This window comes from Typha angustifolia, chromosome 15, assembly GCF_048772165.1.
Source record: "Typha angustifolia cultivar Huaian chromosome 15, ASM4877216v1, whole genome shotgun sequence".
Classification (NCBI taxonomy): domain Eukaryota; kingdom Viridiplantae; phylum Streptophyta; class Magnoliopsida; order Poales; family Typhaceae; genus Typha; species Typha angustifolia.
In genome coordinates, this window is record NC_133253.1 from 3163797 (window position 1) to 3185184 (window position 21388).

General features: G+C 38.8%; 4 protein-coding genes across 5 annotated transcripts; all 4 read right to left on the reverse strand.

The window, feature by feature from the left end:
* Positions 1 to 58: 58 nt before the first annotated feature.
* LOC140779524 (EID1-like F-box protein 2) lies at positions 59 to 2931 on the reverse strand. The gene is made up of 3 exons (XM_073124624.1): positions 2656 to 2931; positions 529 to 1363; positions 59 to 332 (listed from the first exon to the last, which is right to left on the reverse strand). Exon 2 carries the CDS (start codon positions 1304 to 1306, stop codon positions 548 to 550), a length of 759 nt encoding a protein of 252 aa, XP_072980725.1. The 5' UTR covers positions 1307 to 1363; positions 2656 to 2931; the 3' UTR covers positions 59 to 332; positions 529 to 547.
* A 1032-nt stretch (positions 2932 to 3963) lies between these two features.
* LOC140777161 (uncharacterized) lies at positions 3964 to 7059 on the reverse strand. The gene is made up of 2 exons (XM_073121090.1): positions 6855 to 7059; positions 3964 to 5987 (listed from the first exon to the last, which is right to left on the reverse strand). Exon 2 carries the CDS (start codon positions 5909 to 5911, stop codon positions 4145 to 4147), a length of 1767 nt encoding a protein of 588 aa, XP_072977191.1. The 5' UTR covers positions 5912 to 5987; positions 6855 to 7059; the 3' UTR covers positions 3964 to 4144.
* A 1480-nt stretch (positions 7060 to 8539) lies between these two features.
* LOC140778387 (uncharacterized) lies at positions 8540 to 11695 on the reverse strand. Its single transcript, XM_073123072.1, has 2 exons — positions 11602 to 11695; positions 8540 to 9841 (listed from the first exon to the last, which is right to left on the reverse strand). Exon 2 carries the CDS (start codon positions 9727 to 9729, stop codon positions 8926 to 8928), a length of 804 nt encoding a protein of 267 aa, XP_072979173.1. The 5' UTR covers positions 9730 to 9841; positions 11602 to 11695; the 3' UTR covers positions 8540 to 8925.
* A 1225-nt stretch (positions 11696 to 12920) lies between these two features.
* On the reverse strand, positions 12921 to 21373 carry LOC140778158 (cyclic nucleotide-gated ion channel 2). 2 transcript variants are annotated; one of them, XR_012107157.1, is made up of 9 exons: positions 21105 to 21373; positions 20323 to 21022; positions 16414 to 16629; positions 15405 to 15730; positions 15086 to 15197; positions 14766 to 15002; positions 14464 to 14550; positions 13329 to 14284; positions 12921 to 13179 (listed from the first exon to the last, which is right to left on the reverse strand). XR_012107157.1 is itself a non-coding variant. In XM_073122736.1 (8 exons), the coding sequence occupies exons 1-8, from the start codon at positions 21260 to 21262 to the stop codon at positions 13799 to 13801; spliced, it is 2322 nt and encodes a 773-aa protein (XP_072978837.1). In that variant the 5' UTR covers positions 21263 to 21373; the 3' UTR covers positions 12921 to 13798. The 2 variants fall into 2 exon arrangements, 1 of the variants encoding a protein (XP_072978837.1); XM_073122736.1 differs by having other exon boundaries at positions 12921 to 14284.
* Between the last annotated feature and the right edge of the window lie 15 nt (positions 21374 to 21388).

The following is a 21388-nucleotide window of genomic DNA, read 5'->3' on the forward strand; positions in this document are numbered from 1 at the left end:
TTGTATTATGATATACAACAAGCCACCAATAATAAATTCAACAAGAATAATGAGAATATGAAAGCGAACTATTTTTTTTTTTTCATCGAAACATCAACTGATATCACAGTCATAATTTCAGGGTCAAGTTACAGATAAGAATAGCACAGTACCCCCCCCCCCCAACCAGCTTTTCTTGTCACAAGCTCCAATCGTATAGCAGAGCAGACAATCTCAAGTAACAACGGGCTCATGCTTGGATCATTCTTTCAACATAGTTTTTCATGAATAACAGCCAACAAGATCCACAAACAGTTTGAAAATAAAATCTGCCTTCAACCTTTCTTAATAATCTGTTCAACAAGGACAAAAAAGAAAAGTAAACCAAATGTTAAACATTGGAGAGATGAAAAGAAGTGAATGAAATTCTCAAACTGTCTAAATCTTCCACTAGAATTTCAAAGTTAAAAGAACTAAATGCACAATTTTGATTATTTCCTAATAAGATATTGTCACAGCAAAGAAATAAAACACAACTAAGATAATAACCTGAGTCAAATTCTAAGTATCACTCAATTTCAGATGTCTCTTCTGATTCTGAAAGAGGTTTGAAAGTGCATATTCCTACCATATGTCCATTAAGACATACATAGTACTCCACAGAATCATCATAAGAGCATAATCTACCACAAACAGACCTCGGGATCATCATTGCCTGAAGCATACTCCATAACTTTGCTTTACAATAAGGACAGACCTCTGTGGGATGAAACTCAATCTGCTTCTCAATCAGAATCTTTTTAACTCTGGAAACAGAAAAAGACTTAAAGACGCCACGGAAAAGGCCCACATCACCCTCTTCCCCCTGATCTAAATGCTCACATGGGTCTGATATGTACAACACATCTGTTCTGCATTGCGGTACAAGAAAGATTTTTCCTGAAGTCCTAGAAAAGCGAGTCCTGTAGACAAAGTGACCTGGGATATGGACATCATTGAACAGGCCTCCTTTGCTGCACCCTGAACAGTATATAAGAAGTTTCCCCAGTGATTTCCAGCTTCCATCAACATTGTGACTTCCACTAGATTGCATATCTAGCATCATTTTTGGTGCCCTAGCACGGCAGAACTCTTTCCATAATACTCGCTTGGCGATCTCATCAAACCATTTGCAGACACAGGACATGACAGCAATCAGTCTCGGATTCCAGTTTAGGTGCTGGAATATAAGGAAAATTGCATCTTCACTCAAGTGGCCTTTAATGCATATACATGCTGCGGAGTGTGTGCAGCGGTACTGCTTTGCAACCAGCATTGTTTCAACCATATCAGGCACAGAATAAGGGAGTCATGCTCATCACAAAAATTCACTCTCACAGAATAACTGCAAAAATTACATCAAATAGAAATCTGTCACTAAGAAATAATGGAGTCATGCTCCATATTCAGCAAAGTAGGCATAAACATCATGCTGCATTTAGTTTCAAAACAGCTAATGAAAGTAGGATTAAAACCCTGTGATAATGAACGTCTTGGTAATAGTATATTTAAGCCATCCCTTGTAAATGTAATAAAAAATTGAAAACCTTCAGCTCATTAGCATCCTCTTCTTCGTATGTTCCTTGATATTTGGCAAAATAGATCTGACTACAAGATAGAAAAATAAAAATATTAACCAACTGGAATAAATTGACGATTCTAGGGGGTCAGGCTGTCAGTTCAACATCCAATTTTGGATCTAGGGAAGACTTCGATTTGACTAATTCTATCTAATGCCATTTGTTAAATAAGTTCACTAGATTGATTATAACGTGGATTAGTTTGACTGCCACATGTACAGTGCATAATGATTATTATCTGCGTAACCCACTTGGTTTTATCAGTGAATATATATACCTGCAAATGCAAAACATGCCTTCTGACTTGCATATGTCCCATAGACATGTTGCGTGTGCCAACAACTATTAGAGGATGCTAAGTAAGCACTTAGCACATTTGGTCTTACATAGAATTGATTCTAAAGCCTATTTAATTTCACTCTACTGAAGATTGTAATCTGTACAAAAATCTAGAGAGATTACTTGATGTGGTCATCAGGTAAATTTGGATGCATGTAACATAACTTCAGCATGTAAGTATACTAAAACCTTCAGAACCAAAGATCTCACTCCAATGACAAACCTGTGAATATTGCTATTTCCCACCTAATTAGCCACAATCTATCCAAAGGGCGAGTTCTATAATATTTTATTTTGTAAAAACTCAAAAAGAATGACGAATATCTAAAGCAATTCACAACATTATCCGAGCTTAGAGAAGAAGAAAGGAAAGAAGAATCCATCCTATGCTTCGAGGTGCACTAATTTTACTAAATCCCACCTAAAATATTGCAATATCTTGGTAATTCTCCGTAAATTTTTCCAAATTTTGCACAATGCGTGCAAGATCTGAAGCCGTCTCCTCCTCCTCCCCTCCCATCCCAAAACAAACATCAAACTCCCCAAATCAAAACCGTAAAAAGAACATCGAACCACAAAAATGTTACGAAAACTCCCAAATAAAGCTACAAATCCTACTCATACTCCCCTAAACACACACACCCAAAAAAGAAAAAACACCTGAAAAAAGAGATCTTTTTTATCAAGAGAATCGAACAAAGGCAATCAAATTTATCACCTGGGTAGCGTCAAGTTTCCTCCTTTTTCGCTTCTACGCATAGAGGAGCACAAAAGAAAACAACCTTTTCATCTCCCTTCACCTCCTTTGGAACTCAGCTTGAAGAAGAGTCGAAGTAGGAAAGAGACGAGACGAGGCATCACATGGCGACAGAAGGGTAGTGAACATGAACCCCTCGGGAATGGAAGAGATTAGCAAAATGCCCAACAAACCACGCGGCGGGTCGCCGATTCACAGTAATTTTGTCTCTCCACGGGCTTATTTTCGCCCACAGAGCCAAATTCATGACTACGATTAATTTATTATTATTGGTACAGAGCCGTAGGCTAATAGTAAACTCCACGTAGGATCAGAATCTCCGGCCTCGTTTGCTTCGACTCTACTAATTACACGTGATTAACTCCCTCCTAAACTCACCAACCCCTACCACTACTTCAGTAATCAAATATTATTTTATATTTTTTTATATCTAATCAAATTTATTTTTAAAAAAATTAATCTTAAACCAAATAAAGCTAATAAAAGATTAGATAGATAAGGATAAATTATGAGCTATAACGAACTAAAACAACTACCCAGAGACACAATTCATTCGAAATCTTTTAAGATTTTTTTTTGTTTTGTCCTGGCCTACTATGGCATTTTGATTAATTTCCCAACTGCTCTTAAGAAACATATTTGTTTAATTAAAAAGTAAATTTTATAGATTAACTGCCACCACCGGTGAAAAAGTTTTCACAAGGAAGTTTGAAAGAGAAAAGAAAGAGTATAATATTATTCTTTCATCTCCCTTTTTCTCTATTTTATTTAAAAAACTCTTTTTTTTTTTTTTAGTTTTATTGGTTAATTTGGGGGGTGCCATAAACTCACGCTATCTCGCTCATTTTCTCAAAATGAGATTGTGACCCCTCAACTGTTTGGAAATTTAATATCTCTGCCATATTAATTTGAGGCCACATGAACTGTAAGAAAATTTTATGGGATACAAACAACAAATGTCCAATTGACATCCACAACATAGAAATGGCTGTTATTTGATCATGAAGGTAGGGGAAAAGGAGTCTTTCTGAAATAGATGACAGCCAGAAATAGATCCTGCAAACCATGTCAAGAACTAGGTACTTTGAGCACCAGCCAGAAATAAAACAAATTTTTGGTCATTTGCCGGTTAGGCGATAAATCCGTAAAGAATTTGAACTCGACAAATAGAAACCAGATTTGAATTAAAAGATCCGCATTGAATTAGAAGAGAACACAAGAGAATGATGAATAGAGTATCAATCAAGTCACAGTCAGACAATTTCATCCTTCTCAAACATATGACTCTTCAATGTCTTCATGTAAAGATATAGACACAATACTCTTCATAAAAACAATATCAACACACTTGGAAAAGCAAACTAGTTGTGATTAAACTTAGCTGTCTTGAGTTCATAAGAACAGTATACTCTGAATTCCATAATAAACATTCTTTGGCAATCATATGAGCTTAGCTTTTCAGTGCTGGTTTGCCATCCTGGAGGGAGATCACAGTTTCAAAAGCACCCACCAATGCCTTCACTTTGCTCTTCCTAGTCTCCACAAGCTTGCTTGCAGTTTGTTCAATCACATTATTGAACAGCCCTTGCATATCTTTCTTCTCCTCTGCATCTTGATGTCTCAGCACCACAATTTGGCCATCTAGATTAGGGCTACTGGTGGCAGCACTCCCACTTCTCCTCCTAAAACTTCTTCTTCGTAATTGACCATCACTGTGGCGTTCACCAATCACTCTTCCTCTTCTGAATCTAAGTTTCCGTGGACCATCGCTATGAGATGGGAGTTCAATTACCTTGCCTCTCTTAAATTTCAACTCACGAGTTGTGAGAGTCTCATCTTCTGGGTGAAAAGTAGAAGATCTTCTTGGTCTAGTATTTTCACCAATTGAAGGTTCATCTTTTGTGAAGCTTTCTGCTCCTTCATCTTCTGAAAGTAATTCACTTGATTCACTAAAGGCAGATTCAGATTCTTCATCGCTCGATGATGGTTGAGATGAGTGGTAATCATGAGATTGCTGCTCCAGATAATGTGTTTCTGGCTCAATAACATATAGTGTCTTCTCCTCGTTATAGTCACCATCATGTGTGTTCCCTGACTTCTTCAAGGTCAAGGGACCATCAACAGAAGACTCAGTCAGCAAAGATCTTGATGGTTTTATTGCTCTCTCTTCTCCGATCTTTGCCATTGTATCACTCTTGACACTAATCTCTATTTTGTTCTCACGACTTCTTCGAACATTAGTACTCCCTGAAAGAATGTGGGGAGAGGAAGGCTTTCCCTTTAATGCAGTCTTCTTCAAAGCGATCACAGGTTTAGCAGGAAGATCAACATATTTACGAGATGCTGAAGTCATTTTCTTGATGATTTGGTTCTTAGTAGATGTAGAGGGCTTATCCTTTGGTGCTCTTTTGACCACTTTGGATTTAACAGATACTGTGGGTTTCTCCATCAATATTTGCCTAGCTGACTTTGGTTTGACAGATGAGATGGCCTTATTAACAGGTGACTCCATCTTTTCCTTGCCACCCTCATAAGCAAGCATTTTGTTATTAGATGACACATCCATTTGCTCAACTTTGGGCTTTTCTTTAGATGTTTCAGGATGATGTGGAGCCTTCAACCGGATCACCTGTCTTTTCTTTCCGTCGTATGAATTCATGTTATTCACTGGGTGCTGTTCAATTTGTGGAGATGTTGGACGAACTGCAACTTCATATGGTACAATATCTTTCCAGGTGGGCGATGAAGTCTGTAGCTCAACACTGACAGATTCCTCTACGAAATCAGATCCATCAGCAGGCAAGGAGCCCTTCTTCTTAGTGCCATTAGGATTACTAGAAATTTCAATTTTCCGCAGAGACGGAGACTTCAACTTGATCACTGGCCTCTTGCTTCTTTCCCCATGATTCAGAACCTTTGGCTGATGATGATGATGATCATGGTCATTATCAAAGAGACGATTATTGCTCAGCCTGTGTCGAATTGGATGCTTTCCTTTCTCTTCAACAGCATGTCTTCTTCCATATTTACATAGATCATGGCAAGAGTTTGTGGAAGCTCTGAGATAGATGGGTAGTTTCTTTTCATCACTGCTTGTATGAGAAACCGAGTCCTTGGGGGTTGTGCTCCCTGTCGAACTTCTCCTCGCCCCTCCTCTAGGCTTATTAACCTCAGAGGGCATGGAGATAACACCCCTCCCTGACAACTTCTCGCTCATTGGTACAGCAGATGAAGTTCCAGAATCTTGTGTGGCTGAAGTCAGGAGTGAGTGCAACTTGAAAGCAGTACACACCCTGCAAGCAAGAAAATAATAGAGAAATTAAATGAGCGAAAGCCGAGCAGGAAGCAGTGAAAACATATGAGGAAGAGAAACAGAGCTTCAATATACAAAATAGTACCATTTGTCAAGCATTAAGTAGCACATAATAGAATAACATAATCAATATTTTTCACAGGAAATATCACAACTTCAGTCAAATAAAGATCCTGTTTGTTGATTTCATCAAATAACCATATCGTGAGATTGACCGCTTACGAGCTATTGTCCCATCTCACTGGACCAACTGAGAAGTTTAGATCAGATAACACAGGATTCACTTGTCAAGCAACTTGAAGATGCCTAACTACTTGTCTGAGATTTGTAGACACAAAGAAGCTGCAGAACACCATCTTTGGAAATTACACAAGAGAATTCTGTTTCATAATTTAGATACTACTAAATTAAAACTAATACAAAACTGATCTGCTGAATGATTGCCAAGTGATCAGGCTTCCTTACATTTTTTTTTTCTTTTTTGCTTTCGGTAACAAAATTCCAGCAATCTATGATCAACAAAGAGATGTGACCCCCTAGATTAGATATCAACTTCATAACTTCTAATCAATACAATCACAGAAGGAAATGAAAGAAAGAACACTTAAAACTCTTCTTCAATATTAGCCAGTGAACCCCACTAGAACAATCCAACAGAGAACTCAATGACTTTAAACATCTTCAAATTTTGTTAGAACTAATCATTGCCCTACTGGGGAGCAGAATAGACGAGACCATTCCAAATTCAGCAATCAGCAAGATGCCTCTGAAAAAAGGGCGATTCACTCCACGAAAGCATAACATACCAAATAAAGTAAGACGCCGCAAATCTAACGATCGCTCTTACCCGGCCAATGCGCCGCGCCAATCGCAGCAGGGGAAGAGAGAAAACGGCGAGAAACCCAGAAGAGGAAAGCTATAAAAACCCGCATCAAGATCGTAGCACCTTATCAGGCGACTACCCTCGCCATTTGAGGGCTCCCACTAAGGAAGAAGGATTCCCCTCCCCTTCTCCCTCCCTCCCTCTTTAGAGGACGTGCGAGCAACCAAAAAAGGCCTTCTTTTTACTCAAATAAGATTAAAGATAGCGTGTTTGTTGAGGAGGGAGACGAAGGAAGCAAGCGGAAAGGAGAGATGCGAAGCGACGAGGACGAGGAGGGCGTGACGGGACGGACCACCACCACCCACCAAATCTATGAAACGGTCGGAAACGGTTGTTACGAGACCGGCGAATTTGATTAGCCACTATGCTTACACGATCTTTAATTTTAGTTTAATTCTAATATAACCCCTCTTCTTAATCTTAATTTCCTTTTGGAACTCCAAACATGTCTGAGAAGGCAATAATTTCCCAGACAACTTACCATAAATTTATTTATTAAAAGATGTGAGTTTTGACTCAGAGGCTTGTAGATCTACTAGTTGTTATCATATTCAAAGAAAATAATTCTGGGTTACTTGGGGAATGGTGTTGATCCTGTCAGAGTGTCAGGTGTACACTGAATACAAAAGTCTTTGGATACTGAGACTAATAGTATTATTTACAACAAGTCAACCTTCCATCAGGCTCACATGGACGTTAGCAGAATCTTTGTGCCATGTTACAATTAATGCCGGGAAAATTCTCATTTTGAACCTTATAGTATTGATTTATTAAGTTTCTACCCCCCACATCTCTTCCTAAATTTCTCAAACTTCACCCTGGATGTGTCAAATACTTTTCCATACCATTCATGATTCATTGCATTTGCAATTATTACGAGGCCATGCCGTCATGAATGGAGGAGGCAGCACTCTTCCTAGATCTGTGTCTCTTTTTTTTCCCACAGTTGTTGTTGAGCGTCAATAAGATTAGTATTTTAATTTTTAGATAAAAATGTCAACAAGTTTCATATAAATTAACAAAATAAAATATTAATTATATCAGAGATTTATTTTTAAAAATTAGATAATAATAATAATTATTAAGGACTCTGAAATTATTAAGGCTTCCTCTTCTTCTTCTTCTTAGGTAAAACGCTGACAAATTTAACATTTTAGGTTGGTCTATTTCAGTTAGAATGATTTAGAAAGGGAAGCTAGTCTGGTCAAAAATTCTGACTAGTGTCTTTAAAATTTATAAAACAATACATAGATGCAAGATTGCACACTCTACCACGACCAAAGTATTTGGTCTTCAGTTAAGTTGTGAATCTAACGAGAGGCCCACCTCACCTAATTAGACGCTTTCAGAAGGGCAAAAGGAGGGGAAACAATGATGGCGTACAAACGAAGGCATTTGCAATTGCAATGATACTTCACTTTTGCTTACATGCTGGCTGGCCCCCTAATAACAATAATTGTTTCTCCATTCCATCTCTAAAGGTATGCATATCTTGGACCGGGCCAGGACACTAGTTGGGCCTATGATTGGGCCCTAACATGATACTTTCAGATGAACAATCAACAATTCAACATACTATTGAAGTCAATTTGTTGAAATGAATTCAGCAATACAAACAGGAAAAGAAAAATTCATTTTGATCAAAGCAATTCAAGAAAGAGCAAAAAGGACTCTGTCCAATATTTCACCTCCAGAAGGTTTATCAATCAAAAGGTTGTCCATGAATACAGGAATTACACATATAATCTAAAATGACAATGATTGTGACTCAGTTGTCTGAGTATACAATAGCCCATAATTGACCACAGAGGATCTGTGAGCATCGGTAACATGATAAACATACAGTGCGAATACATACATACATACATCTGGTAAATTTTTGTGGTCCTTCAAGTCCACCAAAGATCAAGCACTTTAATGACTGCCACTCTAGACATTGTACAATTTAACGGGCAAGCACAAATATGAATTCATCATTCATGCACATAGTCGGCTAGTTTCACCACCTTAACTCCACCTTTACTTGTAAGAGAGCCTATGTGAATATTTCTCTGACAAGCCAATCCAAACTCGGATATGCAAAGTAGAGGATCAGAAAAGATGGCAAGGCAAACAAGACTGTGACAAGGACATATAGGGCCAAAACAGCGGCACTGGCAGGGATTGCATATAGTACTATCAGGAGGAAGATGAACACAAGTGGGAACTTGGCAGTCAAGTGAACAAAGAAAGCCAGTGTCTTCCGTAGCGATGCATGAATCCTCTCACCATTGAAGATGTTGCCAATAAGGCCCACATGATCTGCAGTAGAATAGGAACTTTCTGCATTTGTATGTGGTGCTCTTCGGATGTGGTGGTGATGACTGCTATTTCCCAAGGTCAGACAATTATTAGAGGGCCACACGGGGGGACGCTCTCCGTGAATTGTGCCAGATTTTTCTCTCTCACCGTTCAAGCTCTCAACCATCCAGAGCAGGAAATAGTTCTTTCTAGGAGACGTGAGGCTACCTTTGTATACAAGCCGAAGAGACAAGAAGTTGCACCACGGGCAGGAAATGAAGAGCGGTAACTGGATAGGGACAGTTGGGAGCTTCACAACAGCCCACTGAAGCCCCAGGATGCAATTCTTGCACATGGTGTGGCCACACCATAAGACATACGGGACATTCTCAACAATGTTGAAGGATTCCCAGCATATTGGACATTCCAGTCCTTCTTCCTTGCTAGCGCATGAAGAAGCCTCATCATCAGAGCAATCAGTATTGGGTGTGCTACATTTTGCTGAATTGGTCTTTTTTCCTAGGCCTCCAGCTATAGCATTTGATGCGAAATTCCACATTGGAATGAAGAAGTGGAAAACTAGAACAGGAGCATCTTTGTCTGTAATTGCATGGACGGAAAATGAAAAGATGACACCTTTCAATTGCAGTGTTTATCACATGAGGGCAAACCTGAAATAAATGGAAATGCAGACTGGATGATCAAATGACAAGCCTAACATGATATTAAGCACCACATACAGATTCTTGGAGAAGTTTTGGGATGCTAATTACTCCTGTATATCCAATATGCCAACTTCTTATACTGTCAAACTATTGAAATCAACAGAAACCCGACAATTCTATAAATGTAAACATCATGCAGTAGTCAATTTCATGATGAGTTGCCACGACTTCACAAATTCCATATACCATGGAATTCTAGATCTTTAACTTAGACCAAATAAGAAATCCATATAAGAGCAACAATTGTTCCTTACCAAGTTTGAGATGCAAGTATGAATCCAAAAGCCAAGCAAATTAGAACTGAAATAAATAGACAGAAGAAAACAAAATGCTCAGCAGAAAGTGAGGTACAGTAACAAGAAAGAATACAAGGAGACTGACACCATAGCTGACATAAATAATTGCAAAACACTTTTCGCCTCATATGTACATAACATATACAAATATACAGACAAACGGGTTTGATTTTCCAACATAATATCCATATCACTGAACTTAAGAAGTTTGCCTTCTGCATATTATAAAGTTTGAGTGTCCCTTATTCTATGTGCCAAAGGAGAAAACATGAATCAGTCCTAGGTCTTTAAGGTAGACAAACATGTCTCAACCTCCATCACCTAGCCGAAGTAAGACTATAGCCCACTCCGAGGAGAACTTGAGAAGCAATGACAAGCATGCATAATTACTATAAGAAACAAAATAGGAATAAAGTACAAGAAAAGGAAGAAATAAGCATAGATAAAGAAACTAGATTACTTAACAGTATGCGCTGCAGAAAAGCCTTTCCTGCTCATTTCCCACCAACCTTTTGACCTACGCAGTTGTGTCAATCTTGCTTAGGCAAGTAACATGAAGGTCATTCACAAGGTGATGGTGAGGCAAGAAGGCAGCAAAGTCCTCCTCAGGAAGTCATTTCCATCGGAGAATAAAACCCTTCCCAAAGAAAAGAGGGCAAAATGTTTTAACCCTAGTCAAATATAATACTATCATATCCTTTTGTCAAAATGCCTACCACGTTAGATTTTGGCCTTTCCTTCCTCTCAAATAACCTCCTACTTGAATCCGTTGCACAAAAAATTCTCTATTGGACATATTCAACCAATTTTCCTCTTATGTTAGATATTTCCATTTCTTCTTCTATCTTTTCTAATAATACCATTCATCCATCTTAACATTCTCAACGCAACAGCACACAAGATTTGACTACATTGGTTCTAGTTTTTTAAATCCTAATCCCTTAAGGTATGTTTCCCAGCTTATACCACTTCTGAAACTAAAGTTTCCCCGTGCACGCTTCGCAATTTTGGATGCCTCAGCAACAAAGATTACAATCACAAACCCTAACCAAATAAAAAGCATCACAGATTCATCTAACAAACACACTCAAGCTCAACACAAAATCTAAAACAAAGAGGAAAGCAATTAAATCCTAGAGAAAGACTCCGTAAATCATGTGCCCCAATCATTCCTTAGTGGAACTACTCAAACTCGATAAAAATAACAACAAATATACAAACTTTCGAGCAACTCAGACCTAAAGTACCATTAAAACGAGAGATCAATCAACGAAAATATAAAATTTCATCGAGCGAGTATGGAATCGACAAAACGAGACCCCAATTCACTAATCTGGAGCAAAAAGACCCCTCCTTTCCCAATCCAAAACACAACAATACAAAGCCCTCGAAGTAAAGAGGAGATCTTACCAATTAAGGATGAACTACGCGGATCATGGAGTAACAAGGAGCGGATAAAATACGGAGAGCCCTCGAGATCCCCCTCCCTCTCTCCATCGCAATCGCTCGGGGCCCCAAAAGCTATCAAGATTCTATTTTAATTACTGAATGAGACTTGTCATTTCGTAAAAGGACGCGAATACCCCTGTCCATTAAGAGATGAAGTAACCGCTTGATGGAGATCGGACGGTTTGCAGTATTTGGATCTTACTGTATGACATTTTTGACCCCGTGGATGAGACGGCTTTTAGAATGCAAACAGTATATAATTAATTTGGGCCCAAATCTAACCCATCAACGTAAACAAAGATTAGTTTAATTAAGACAAGAGCTTTTGTAATAATAAATACCTTTAGATGTGGACGGTTTGTACTCTCAATAAATTTTCTTATTAAGTCAGTGATAGTAGCCAAAATATTTATATGTTATTAGGATAATTACAAGACCCAGAAACTATTTGCTCATTTCTATATTCGCCCTATCATTTTTTTTATAATTTTAACCTAATGGCCGTCTATATTATGAATAATCTCTTACCTTATGTTGTTATTAACAGAAAACATCAAATAAACATTTTATTCTTAATTTTTTTTTTCTCTTTTGTTCCTCACTCTCTTAGGTAATAGTAAAATGATTTTTAGAAAGTCTATAAATTTATAAGATAAATATTTTTTATAATCTTAATCCAACGGCTATAATAGTCGGTTTTCATACTCGATACTAAATTTTTGGTACCGATTCTAAAATCACATTACGTAAAAAAAAATATTAATTAAAAAGATTTAATTACGCGTGCCTAAATTATGTGATGCTTTATTTTTTAATAAAAGATTTAACAGATAACTAAATTGAATAGATATTTTGAAGATTTTTGATGATTAAGAGAGTCAATATGTTAAGAAAAATAAATAAAGAGACTGTGAAAATAGACAAAAGTTTACATATTATTTCAAGTAGGTGGTCTTTGATTGCGAGCAATGGGAATTCTCTTTTTTACTATCGCTGTCTCGCATAGGATGCCCAAAGCTCGAAGTAAGTTGACTAACGAGGTAGCAAGCTAACTTGCTAACCGGCAACTATTGATTTGAATATTAAATGTTGTTGATTTGCTTTACATGTCTCGTATCTTTTCCTAACCCATTCATTTTAGACGTGCACTAAGCCTCTGTTTGTCGAAATGTCCCATTCGTTCTTTCTTTCTTTCTTTCTTTCCATGGTTCGAGTGTTTCCTTTGCTGTTTGCAGATGATCCCTTTTACCTTTTTGTTTCTCAATTGCTCATTCTATGGATGCATCAGGAAAAGAGAATAATTTTATTACAACCAATGTACACGTTCTTGTTCCACAGAATAGATATGCAAAACAAATATATTTTGAAATATCTATTACAAGTTTAGACACCAGCATTACACAAAACTTATTAAGTATCTAAAATGTGTACATCTGGGATTGAAGATAACAGTAACTAAAATGCACAAGGATAGAAAAAGGACACCGGAGGCTTTACCTCTTCAACAGAGAAGACAGAGAGGCTCAGGTGGTAAGAAATCTGTAAAGAAAAAGATGGTAATGAGAAAAACACCACCTTCTACATTATTAAAAAAAAAAGAATCTTTTTATGAATTTTCTACAGCACAATTTAATAGCTTGGGGGAGGCTGGAACTTCATTTTGGAGATTAAGATCAAGATAAACTCACGAGCAGTTTATTTATCTACAAATAGAGAGAGCTTGCAGACACCAATGTTCCTGAATGGACTTTGAATAGCTCACCATACTTGGAATATGATCCACTTGTGTCCCCTCAGCCAATGCTCCAAAATCACTCCTTTTAACTATAAGAGCTAGGAATCTTTCTGGGGAGTTGACCCAACCCCTTCAATACTGAGCTAATAGATGATATAGAGATCTGCTAGTTCCTCTCAACATATCAACGGACTAGACACTTGAATGTTGCGTTCCATAAAGATTGATGCTGTGACAAACTTTATTCCTGTCATAAGAGGATAATTTACTTCCATTATTCTCACCTTTCTAAAAGTGAGCGGTTGTCTGAATATCTTCTGATTCCCTGTTTCTCTACACTGTTCGGTCTGTTGTGATACCAATTTCAAATATTTTGGCTTTTTAGAAAGATGAATAGTCTGCCAACTGAAAATTGAATTGCCGCTACTCCAGGTGGTCGTGAGGTCTAATTGACATGAACATTGCGGCATATAGCCGAAGGCGGCGCTCACTGTCACCAAGTTCCAATGGCTCAATCACCCTGCCTCTAGTCCTAGCTTTGAAATGACGCCATGCAAGTTGAATGTTAACAGCTGCCCACGTTCGCCAATTTGAGGAATAATACCTTGCTGTCCTTCTCAGCCTTTCATTTGCGAATTTGTACCTGAAGTGCTCGGTGATGTAGCGGAGGTGGTGAGAATCCAATCCGAAGGCTTCTGTAGGCTCGACGCACACAAAGGTGGCAGATGAAGCAGGTAAGCGATCTATAAATGGACGGCGTAGGCACCAAGAGAGAAGCTCATCCCCAAGAAAGTTTCCAGGGCCCAGCATGCATGTTGCCACCAAACCTTTGCTAAGGCACTGACTGCTTTGTAAGTGCCCACGAACAATAAACACCATCTTTTGCACTGGATCTCCTTCCCTAATGACCTGGGGTTCAATAACAAGGGGCTATATCAAGAAAAAATTATTGAAAACACTGCATGGGAAAGAAGCAGTCATCAAGAATAATGCAATATTGCAATTTCTATTATATGGTTTACAACAAAAGAAATATATAATGAAATACTGCGATTTCTATTAGATTGATTACATGATATTGTACATACCTTTTCGTCCTTGGAGTAGACAAGGTGTTTAACTCTGTCGCAAATATTGTCAAGGATAAGGTCATCTAAATGTTGAAACAGCGGCACCTGAAAATTGGATAGGTTGATGAGCTAAATCTGGTTCAGATAATATAATAGCTTAATGTCTCTGCTTTTCGAGACCTACTTACGTAACCAAATGAAGTACAGTGTTATGTTTGCTAATTATTAGGTTTACTATTTGTTCAGCAAGCATATTTAAATATCACATCCCTCAATCACTAGGTACAATTCCTTTAATACAGTTTAATCTTCAGGAGTACCTGTTTGATGAGATCAAGACACAGATGTCGTCTTATATCCCTCCTTAACCCTTCAGGCAAGTCTTTGATGATCTCCATTTCATCCTCACCTCTCATTGCAGCCCATCTTTGGCGTTCATATTGTCGAACTCTCTGCCTCAGGCGGGATGGCAGTTGTCGCCTTTTCATCCACCATTCCATGTCTCGACATCGTAGTTGCATCTTCCTCTTCCTTGCCATGACAGCATGCAAGAATACCTATACATCAAGTTCTAGGAGTCATCAGATATCTGAGAATAACTAAACTAAAACTAGTTGAAGGAAAGAATTTACACTTTTACCTGAATGTTACCAATCAATAGAGTGAAGAGCATTAGGCCACTAAGGACAGTTATGATACTAAATATCACTTCTAGCCATTGACTTGTAGGTTCAAGATTATTGCCGAAAGTGCTGTAGCAGAATAAGTTAGCTACCATCAGTTATAGTTGTACTCTTGAGTAAAAAAAGTTATAATTTATCGTAGCATCATTGCATGGTCCTAGTAAGTCTTGCAAGTAATAATCAGGTTCAGGTTATAGCATAAAGGACAATTTGTTATACAGATATACTCCTATAAATTGTATAATACTTGCTGCCTTTACACCATAAGCGTTGTACCTGAGAGTCATAAGGCCCCAAAATATAGGATAAAGAATCTTGACAGCAAGTGAGTTGCTAGAAATGACAGGAAGTGCCATATCATATATTCCAAAGTGAAATGGGCCACCCCCACTTAAACATGCCTGGAGATTGTGATTTGCCGCCCATGTAGCATTTTTCATGCATGTAGATTGATCCATGCCTGGTGTTGAGGAAAAGCGGTTGCAAACTTCTTCGGAGCAGACCATCGACATAATGTCACAGTTGTTGTTCTTCTGGCATTGGTATTGGAGGCACGAGGCAACACGTTGGATTGCAAGAATATACCAGCACCCTCCAGCTACCTGAAAGTTGCAAAATCTCAAACTTATCAGAAGGTGATATATTTTTTCGATTTTTGGAGGTTTATATATTGTTACTATTCAGATTAAGCTTTCTGCTAGAAGCAACTTAGGTTAGAATTTTCAGGATTAATCAGCTCCTCCAAAGACAGTATCCATCCTCAAACATATGACAATTGCTGTCAATGCAGGAAGCACAGGTGTTGTAGTTAGATTTCAAGACCTAGGCAACAATACTTAAAAAGATAGAGGACTAGACAATTATTGCAGGGTTGGAATCAACCCATCAAACAGTACATGAAGGAAGTGGTGCAGGAATTGTGCCTTATAATGACCTGATAAAACTCCATTACTTTAATTAGAAGCGGAAAATTACTTAACAGAATCCTTTTCCTATATATATTATCATGAATTTGTGAATTTCTGGAGTTCAGAAACTATAGTCTCATGTTTGTAGCTTCACCAAAAATTAGCCTTCTATATCTGTTGTATTTTATTTATACGCTTTGGTGGGTGACACCAAGAATACATCACTCTGTGCACCCAGATGATAACCACCAAAGATTAAGTATTTTGGATATAATTCTTCTTTATTTTCTTACAAGAAATGAGTTGTAATTCTAATCCACTGATATCCTAATAATATTTGCTAGTGTTATATATTGCAGTGAAGGGAACATACTCACATGGGATGCTATGAAATACGCAATCAGGTTCAGGCCGAATCCCCACCAGATGGTGCCGAAGATGTAACCAGTAACCTTCTGCATGCTTCTCATCATGTAAATGCTGTGATAAACCTTGGGAAGATACTGGAACAAGAAAACAGACAAAAGAATTGTCGCCGCAAGCTTGATTTCTTCTTCTATGATTAATTTTGGTAGAATCGACCAGAAGACAATCTGCATAAGTAAAGAAGGAATTATTCAATTAGACAATGGGAAAGAAAAAGGGTTAAAGCCAGTGATAATCGTATCCTTTGATAAATGGTGTTTGCTTTGTTTAAGCAGCCATTCAAACACTAATCTTTGAGTGAAAACTACTATCACCAACACTAATAAAGGGAGTTTTTTCCATTGCACATGCTACATTACTTTTAGATAGAAACGCCAATAAATTCAGCATTTTAATCTATAACTTAAACAAAATAAAATGTTAATAGTTTCAACATTTTATATATATATAATATTGAACTTATCAGTAGTTTATTTAGAATTTTTTTTAAATAAAACTCTGATAAATTTAGTTAAGTTTCCATCTTAGTTCTTTTATTTTAATTGCCACATATAAAGTCCTGATTTGATAACGTCTTATATATCAGAAGAATATACTGAATTTGTTAGTGTTTCTTTTCTTTAGATAAAAATACTAAAAAATTTAGCATTTGACACAACTATAGTGAAACAAATATCTTTCAGTATTAAATTTGAAGAGCAATCTATATTGATTAAAATAATTTTTGTTTGAAAAAGGATACTTTAGTCAAAACTCTAATTATTGATCGATCTAAACTCATGCAGACCTAAAAAGGCTTGCTTATGAGACTACAGATATTCAATATCAATCAAATTTAACAGAAAGTAAACTCAGACAAACCAAAGCTTGTCAAGTATTCCTAGTGTAGGGGGAAAAATATAATACCGGAGGAGTTTCCTGCAACTGGGGCTTGGGAGGCGGAATCTCACTGTACTTTAGGTAACAGCAGATCCACGGGCTACGACTCAATCATGCTGCCATGCAATTATGCAAAGCACACCAGCCTTGCAGCGGATTCAAGATCCTTCATTGCAAGCGACGTCAGAGATGACGGTGTCAGATGCACGTGAATGGGACAACGGTTGTACGAACGAATCTGCTGTACGGGGCTCGAAAAGTTGGTAGCTAACGTGTCGGAAAGCCAGCACGAGGTTAAAAAAAAAGGTGATGGCTGTGTGGCTAATGGATAGTACTTGTATACTAGTATACTAGGACAGTGAAATTTCTACTTCTCTCTCTAATAAATCAAAATTTTCTACTTCTCTTATAAATAAATAAAAACTGATGGCTGTGCGACCGGCGCCAGCCAACGAGCACACACAACGGCCATGCTTTCCTCGTGGGCCCCACGTGACGTGGTATTGAAAGAAGAAAACGGAAGCCGTATGCGTCCGTTGTCCTGTTCCTGTAGTGATCTGGTACACCCCGGATCTTTTGGAGCTTTTTCATGATCTGTTTTAACGTTTTCAGACCTCGTCAAGATACTGTTGTTAATTTTGCACATTTGACCCTGTCAAATCTTAGGAGTGTCACACTGCCAAATGATCCATCTTAACGTATTAGCAACACTACAGAATGGTTCATATTATCCTATTCCCATTTTATCATCAACGAATAATACTTAGGATACTCTCTAATCTACCACAAAAATTAGACAAATAATTTGATACTAATCGCCATATCGTCTCGATAGCTCTAAGATTGGGTTGTGTCAGAAGATGTCACTAATCTTCGTGGCTCCACCTAAAAAGGACAGAACGCAGCAAGCACCCATATATCTTTAACCACATCATTATGTTCATTGATGAATAGACGAGAGACAAATCGAGAAGGATGAGCGAATCGTCAACTGCCCGGGAAGAGGTTGAATGGGCCGACACATATTTGTACCGTTGTAGCGAATTCGCCTAACATGGATAGGTACAGTGGCCAAAAGGAATATGAAGAAGTGAAACTTACGTGTATTCTTTGTCACCTTATCTCTATAATGTAGAGGCGTGTATTTGCTGGTAACATGGTCGCCTGGAAATTGAGATGTACACTGTTTGGGCCATCAAGCCATGTGAGGTGGGCCCATGTTTACTTTGCATGAAGACCGTACTTCAGGCCCACTATTTTTGGCTCGACAATAACGATATTTTTCAAATTTATCGAGGAAGTAGGTGAAATTTCAACCTACATTAAGGAATAGATTCTTATCGTTTGGCCCTAATAAATCACTTTAATTGAAAGCGATTCTCTCTCTCGTCGTTAGCGTTTTTCCGTGTATGTACTGCAACCAATTTAGAACTCTAATCTGGCGTTTGGTTGAGGTTCAAGTATATGTCCTGCAACCAATTCCGCCCAAAAATAAATAGTTGATGGCAAAAGAAAACCAGATTTAAAGAGTTAATTACATTTAGACCCCTTAAATTATAATCTATTTTCACAGATGTTTATTAATTTTTTATGATAATTTGATTTCCTTAACTATCTAATATATTTTATTCTTATAATGATGTTAACAAAAAATATTAATTATATGCTCAACTTTTGTCTCTAACTTTCTTCTAAAATAAGAGTAAAAAAAAAAATCTAAAAGCCTAAAATTAATCACATCATAATCATGTGAAATTATCCTATAAATTTTTTTCATAAATAACTAACCGAAGAGAAATCTTTTAATTTTTACATAGCTAAAATAGTTAATATCATATATATATATATATATATATATATATATGCGCACGCACGGGAGCATGCGCACATGTGTCTGTGCGTCTATGAAAAGAGACAATAATTCAAAAGGTCTAAGAATAATGATTTCATCATTAGATACCAAATAAGTTAGTTCTTAAGTATAATTAAGAACTCATTTATACATGCAATAAATTTAATTTCTAAAAGAATCCCAACGATAATAATTGTGGGTTATGCACCTCGTCGGTACACCCAAAAGCTAGTCTAATAGGACTCTACGTGAAGCCACCATTTCAACAATGGTATTGGCTAGCAGATCTTGAATTACCTGAGCTTAACTCCAAATTCAAAGAACTCTAGCTCAAGCTCGACAGTAAATGTGGGCTCAAGCTTAACTCGATATAAAAAAATAAAAATAATACTAATAACTTATGCTAGACAGAAAATACTTTATCTAATTATATTATAGTAGGAAATATATAATATAATATAATATTGCATATGCATCAATCTAATATGAGCTGAGTTTAAGTAAGCTGGGTCTAATTTAACTAAGCTCAAATAATATTTTTGAGACTAAAAGAGTTCGGCTCAAGTCGTATAGAGCTCGAGACGATCTCCAGCCAAGCTCGAGCGCCACTTTGACAGCCCTAGCCCTTTATTGTTATACGGAGCTTATACACGTCTAATATGTCGTAGAAAACATAATGATTAAAAAGATGATATAAATCTATCTGGCTAGCCATCTATTTAGGAGAATGCTATGCGGGAATAGCCGGTAGCACATGAGTAACTGTCAAATCAATGAACTCAAAGAACCTTTTGTGGAGATAAGAAAAGAAGGCCAACCAGTACATAAGTAATAATGTAATGGATGCATTCATTATACGAGATGCTTTTAATTCGATGTGGGTGGCTAAACAACAAGGCTACAAGAAAGAATCTTACTATGCTTCCACAAATACCTACTCCCTTCGTCAATCGACATACGAAAAGCAAAAAATTCTCAAAAAATAAAAACTATATTATATATATATATACGAAAAGCAAAATATTTGAAATTTAGATGACGTCGATGCATGGAAGTTGGTGATTAATCGGGAAATAATTTGGACTAGGAGAGCGGGAAAGCAAAAGAGATGAGCGCGGGAACTACTGACCTGGGGCAGCGGGAGGACCACGAAGAGGTCGAACCAGAAAGCCTTCGGCGAGCGCAGGTAGTGCGCGGCGATTGCACGTGGGTCCCACACCAGCTTGCCGCAACCTACCACCAGCGACTCCCGCGACACGTAAGCTAGTCGGAGCTGCACCCACACGTGCACCACGTGTGCGGCGTCCGCAGCCGTCCTCACCGCCGCCGCTGCCGCCCCCATCCTCGCGTCCACCCCCAGCCCCATCGCCCCCCCTCCTCCTCCTTCTCCTCCCCATCCGCAAGCCCGCACCCCTACCGCGTAGAAGAAGAGCGGATCCGCGGCCAGCGCCGCCGCGCGAGCTAGGAGGAGCCCCCGGTTCCACCGCTGCACACCGCCGCTCCGCGGGTCCAGCACGGATCCGAACACCCAACCCGCCCTGATCCGTCGCGCACCTCCTCCCCCTCCTCCTCCTCCTCCTCCTCCGGTCCGATCCGCCGCCGCTTCCGCGGCTTCGGCCGGCGTCGTGTTCTGGATCGGTATTAGGGAGGAGCCGGCGTTCGCCTCCCACGCCGGCGCGTGCGCGCGATCGCAGCTCGTGGAATGGAACACCGGCGCCCCCGGCTGGGTGCACGCGTAGCACTCGATGGCCCCGGCGGCGCTGTCATCACCTCCGCCGCTTCCCCGAAGGCAACGATCCCATCGCTTCAAGATCCGTGAGAACCTCGATCTGACGGAGAGGGAGAGAGGGTTTTACCATATCAGAAGTAGGCGGAAGAAGGACGAGCGGTTAGGTTTTACCAATTGCTTACCCTAATTGAGGCGAATGGGGAGGGGGTGTGCTGGGGGAGACGGCGGTGGAAGATGCGACGACGGGAGCGGCGGAGGAGGCCGAGGAGGAGAGCATGTGAGCGTGGCCGAAGGATTGATCGGTGACGAGGGAGAGATCAGACGAGGACGAGGAGCTCATCGTCGCCTTCGTCGTCGTCCCTCTCTCTCTGTCTCTCTCTTTCTCTCTCTCTCTCTCTCTCTCTCTCTCTCTAGCTCTTCTCTCTGGCCGACTGCTTGGAGTAGTAGGGAGAGGCGGAAGGGAGAG

What these genes read in the sequence shown, in the direction of transcription:
- LOC140778158 (XM_073122736.1), bottom strand. Translation starts at nt 21,262, where the DNA reads ATGAGCTCCTCGTCCTCGTCTGATCTCTCCCTCGTCACCGATCAATCC. An exon ending in TGGGGCCTTATGACTCTCAG is followed by an intron (nt 15,198 to 15,404) that starts GTACAACGCTTA and finishes ATTCTGCTACAG; the next exon opens with CACTTTCGGCAATAATCTTG. An exon ending in TCTACTCCAAGGACGAAAAG is followed by an intron (nt 14,285 to 14,463) that starts GTATGTACAATA and finishes ATTGAACCCCAG; the next exon opens with GTCATTAGGGAAGGAGATCC.
- LOC140779524 (XM_073124624.1), bottom strand. Translation starts at nt 1,306, where the DNA reads ATGGTTGAAACAATGCTGGTTGCAAAGCAGTACCGCTGCACACACTCC.
- LOC140777161 (XM_073121090.1), bottom strand. Translation starts at nt 5,911, where the DNA reads ATGAGCGAGAAGTTGTCAGGGAGGGGTGTTATCTCCATGCCCTCTGAG.
- LOC140778387 (XM_073123072.1), bottom strand. Translation starts at nt 9,729, where the DNA reads ATGTGGAATTTCGCATCAAATGCTATAGCTGGAGGCCTAGGAAAAAAG.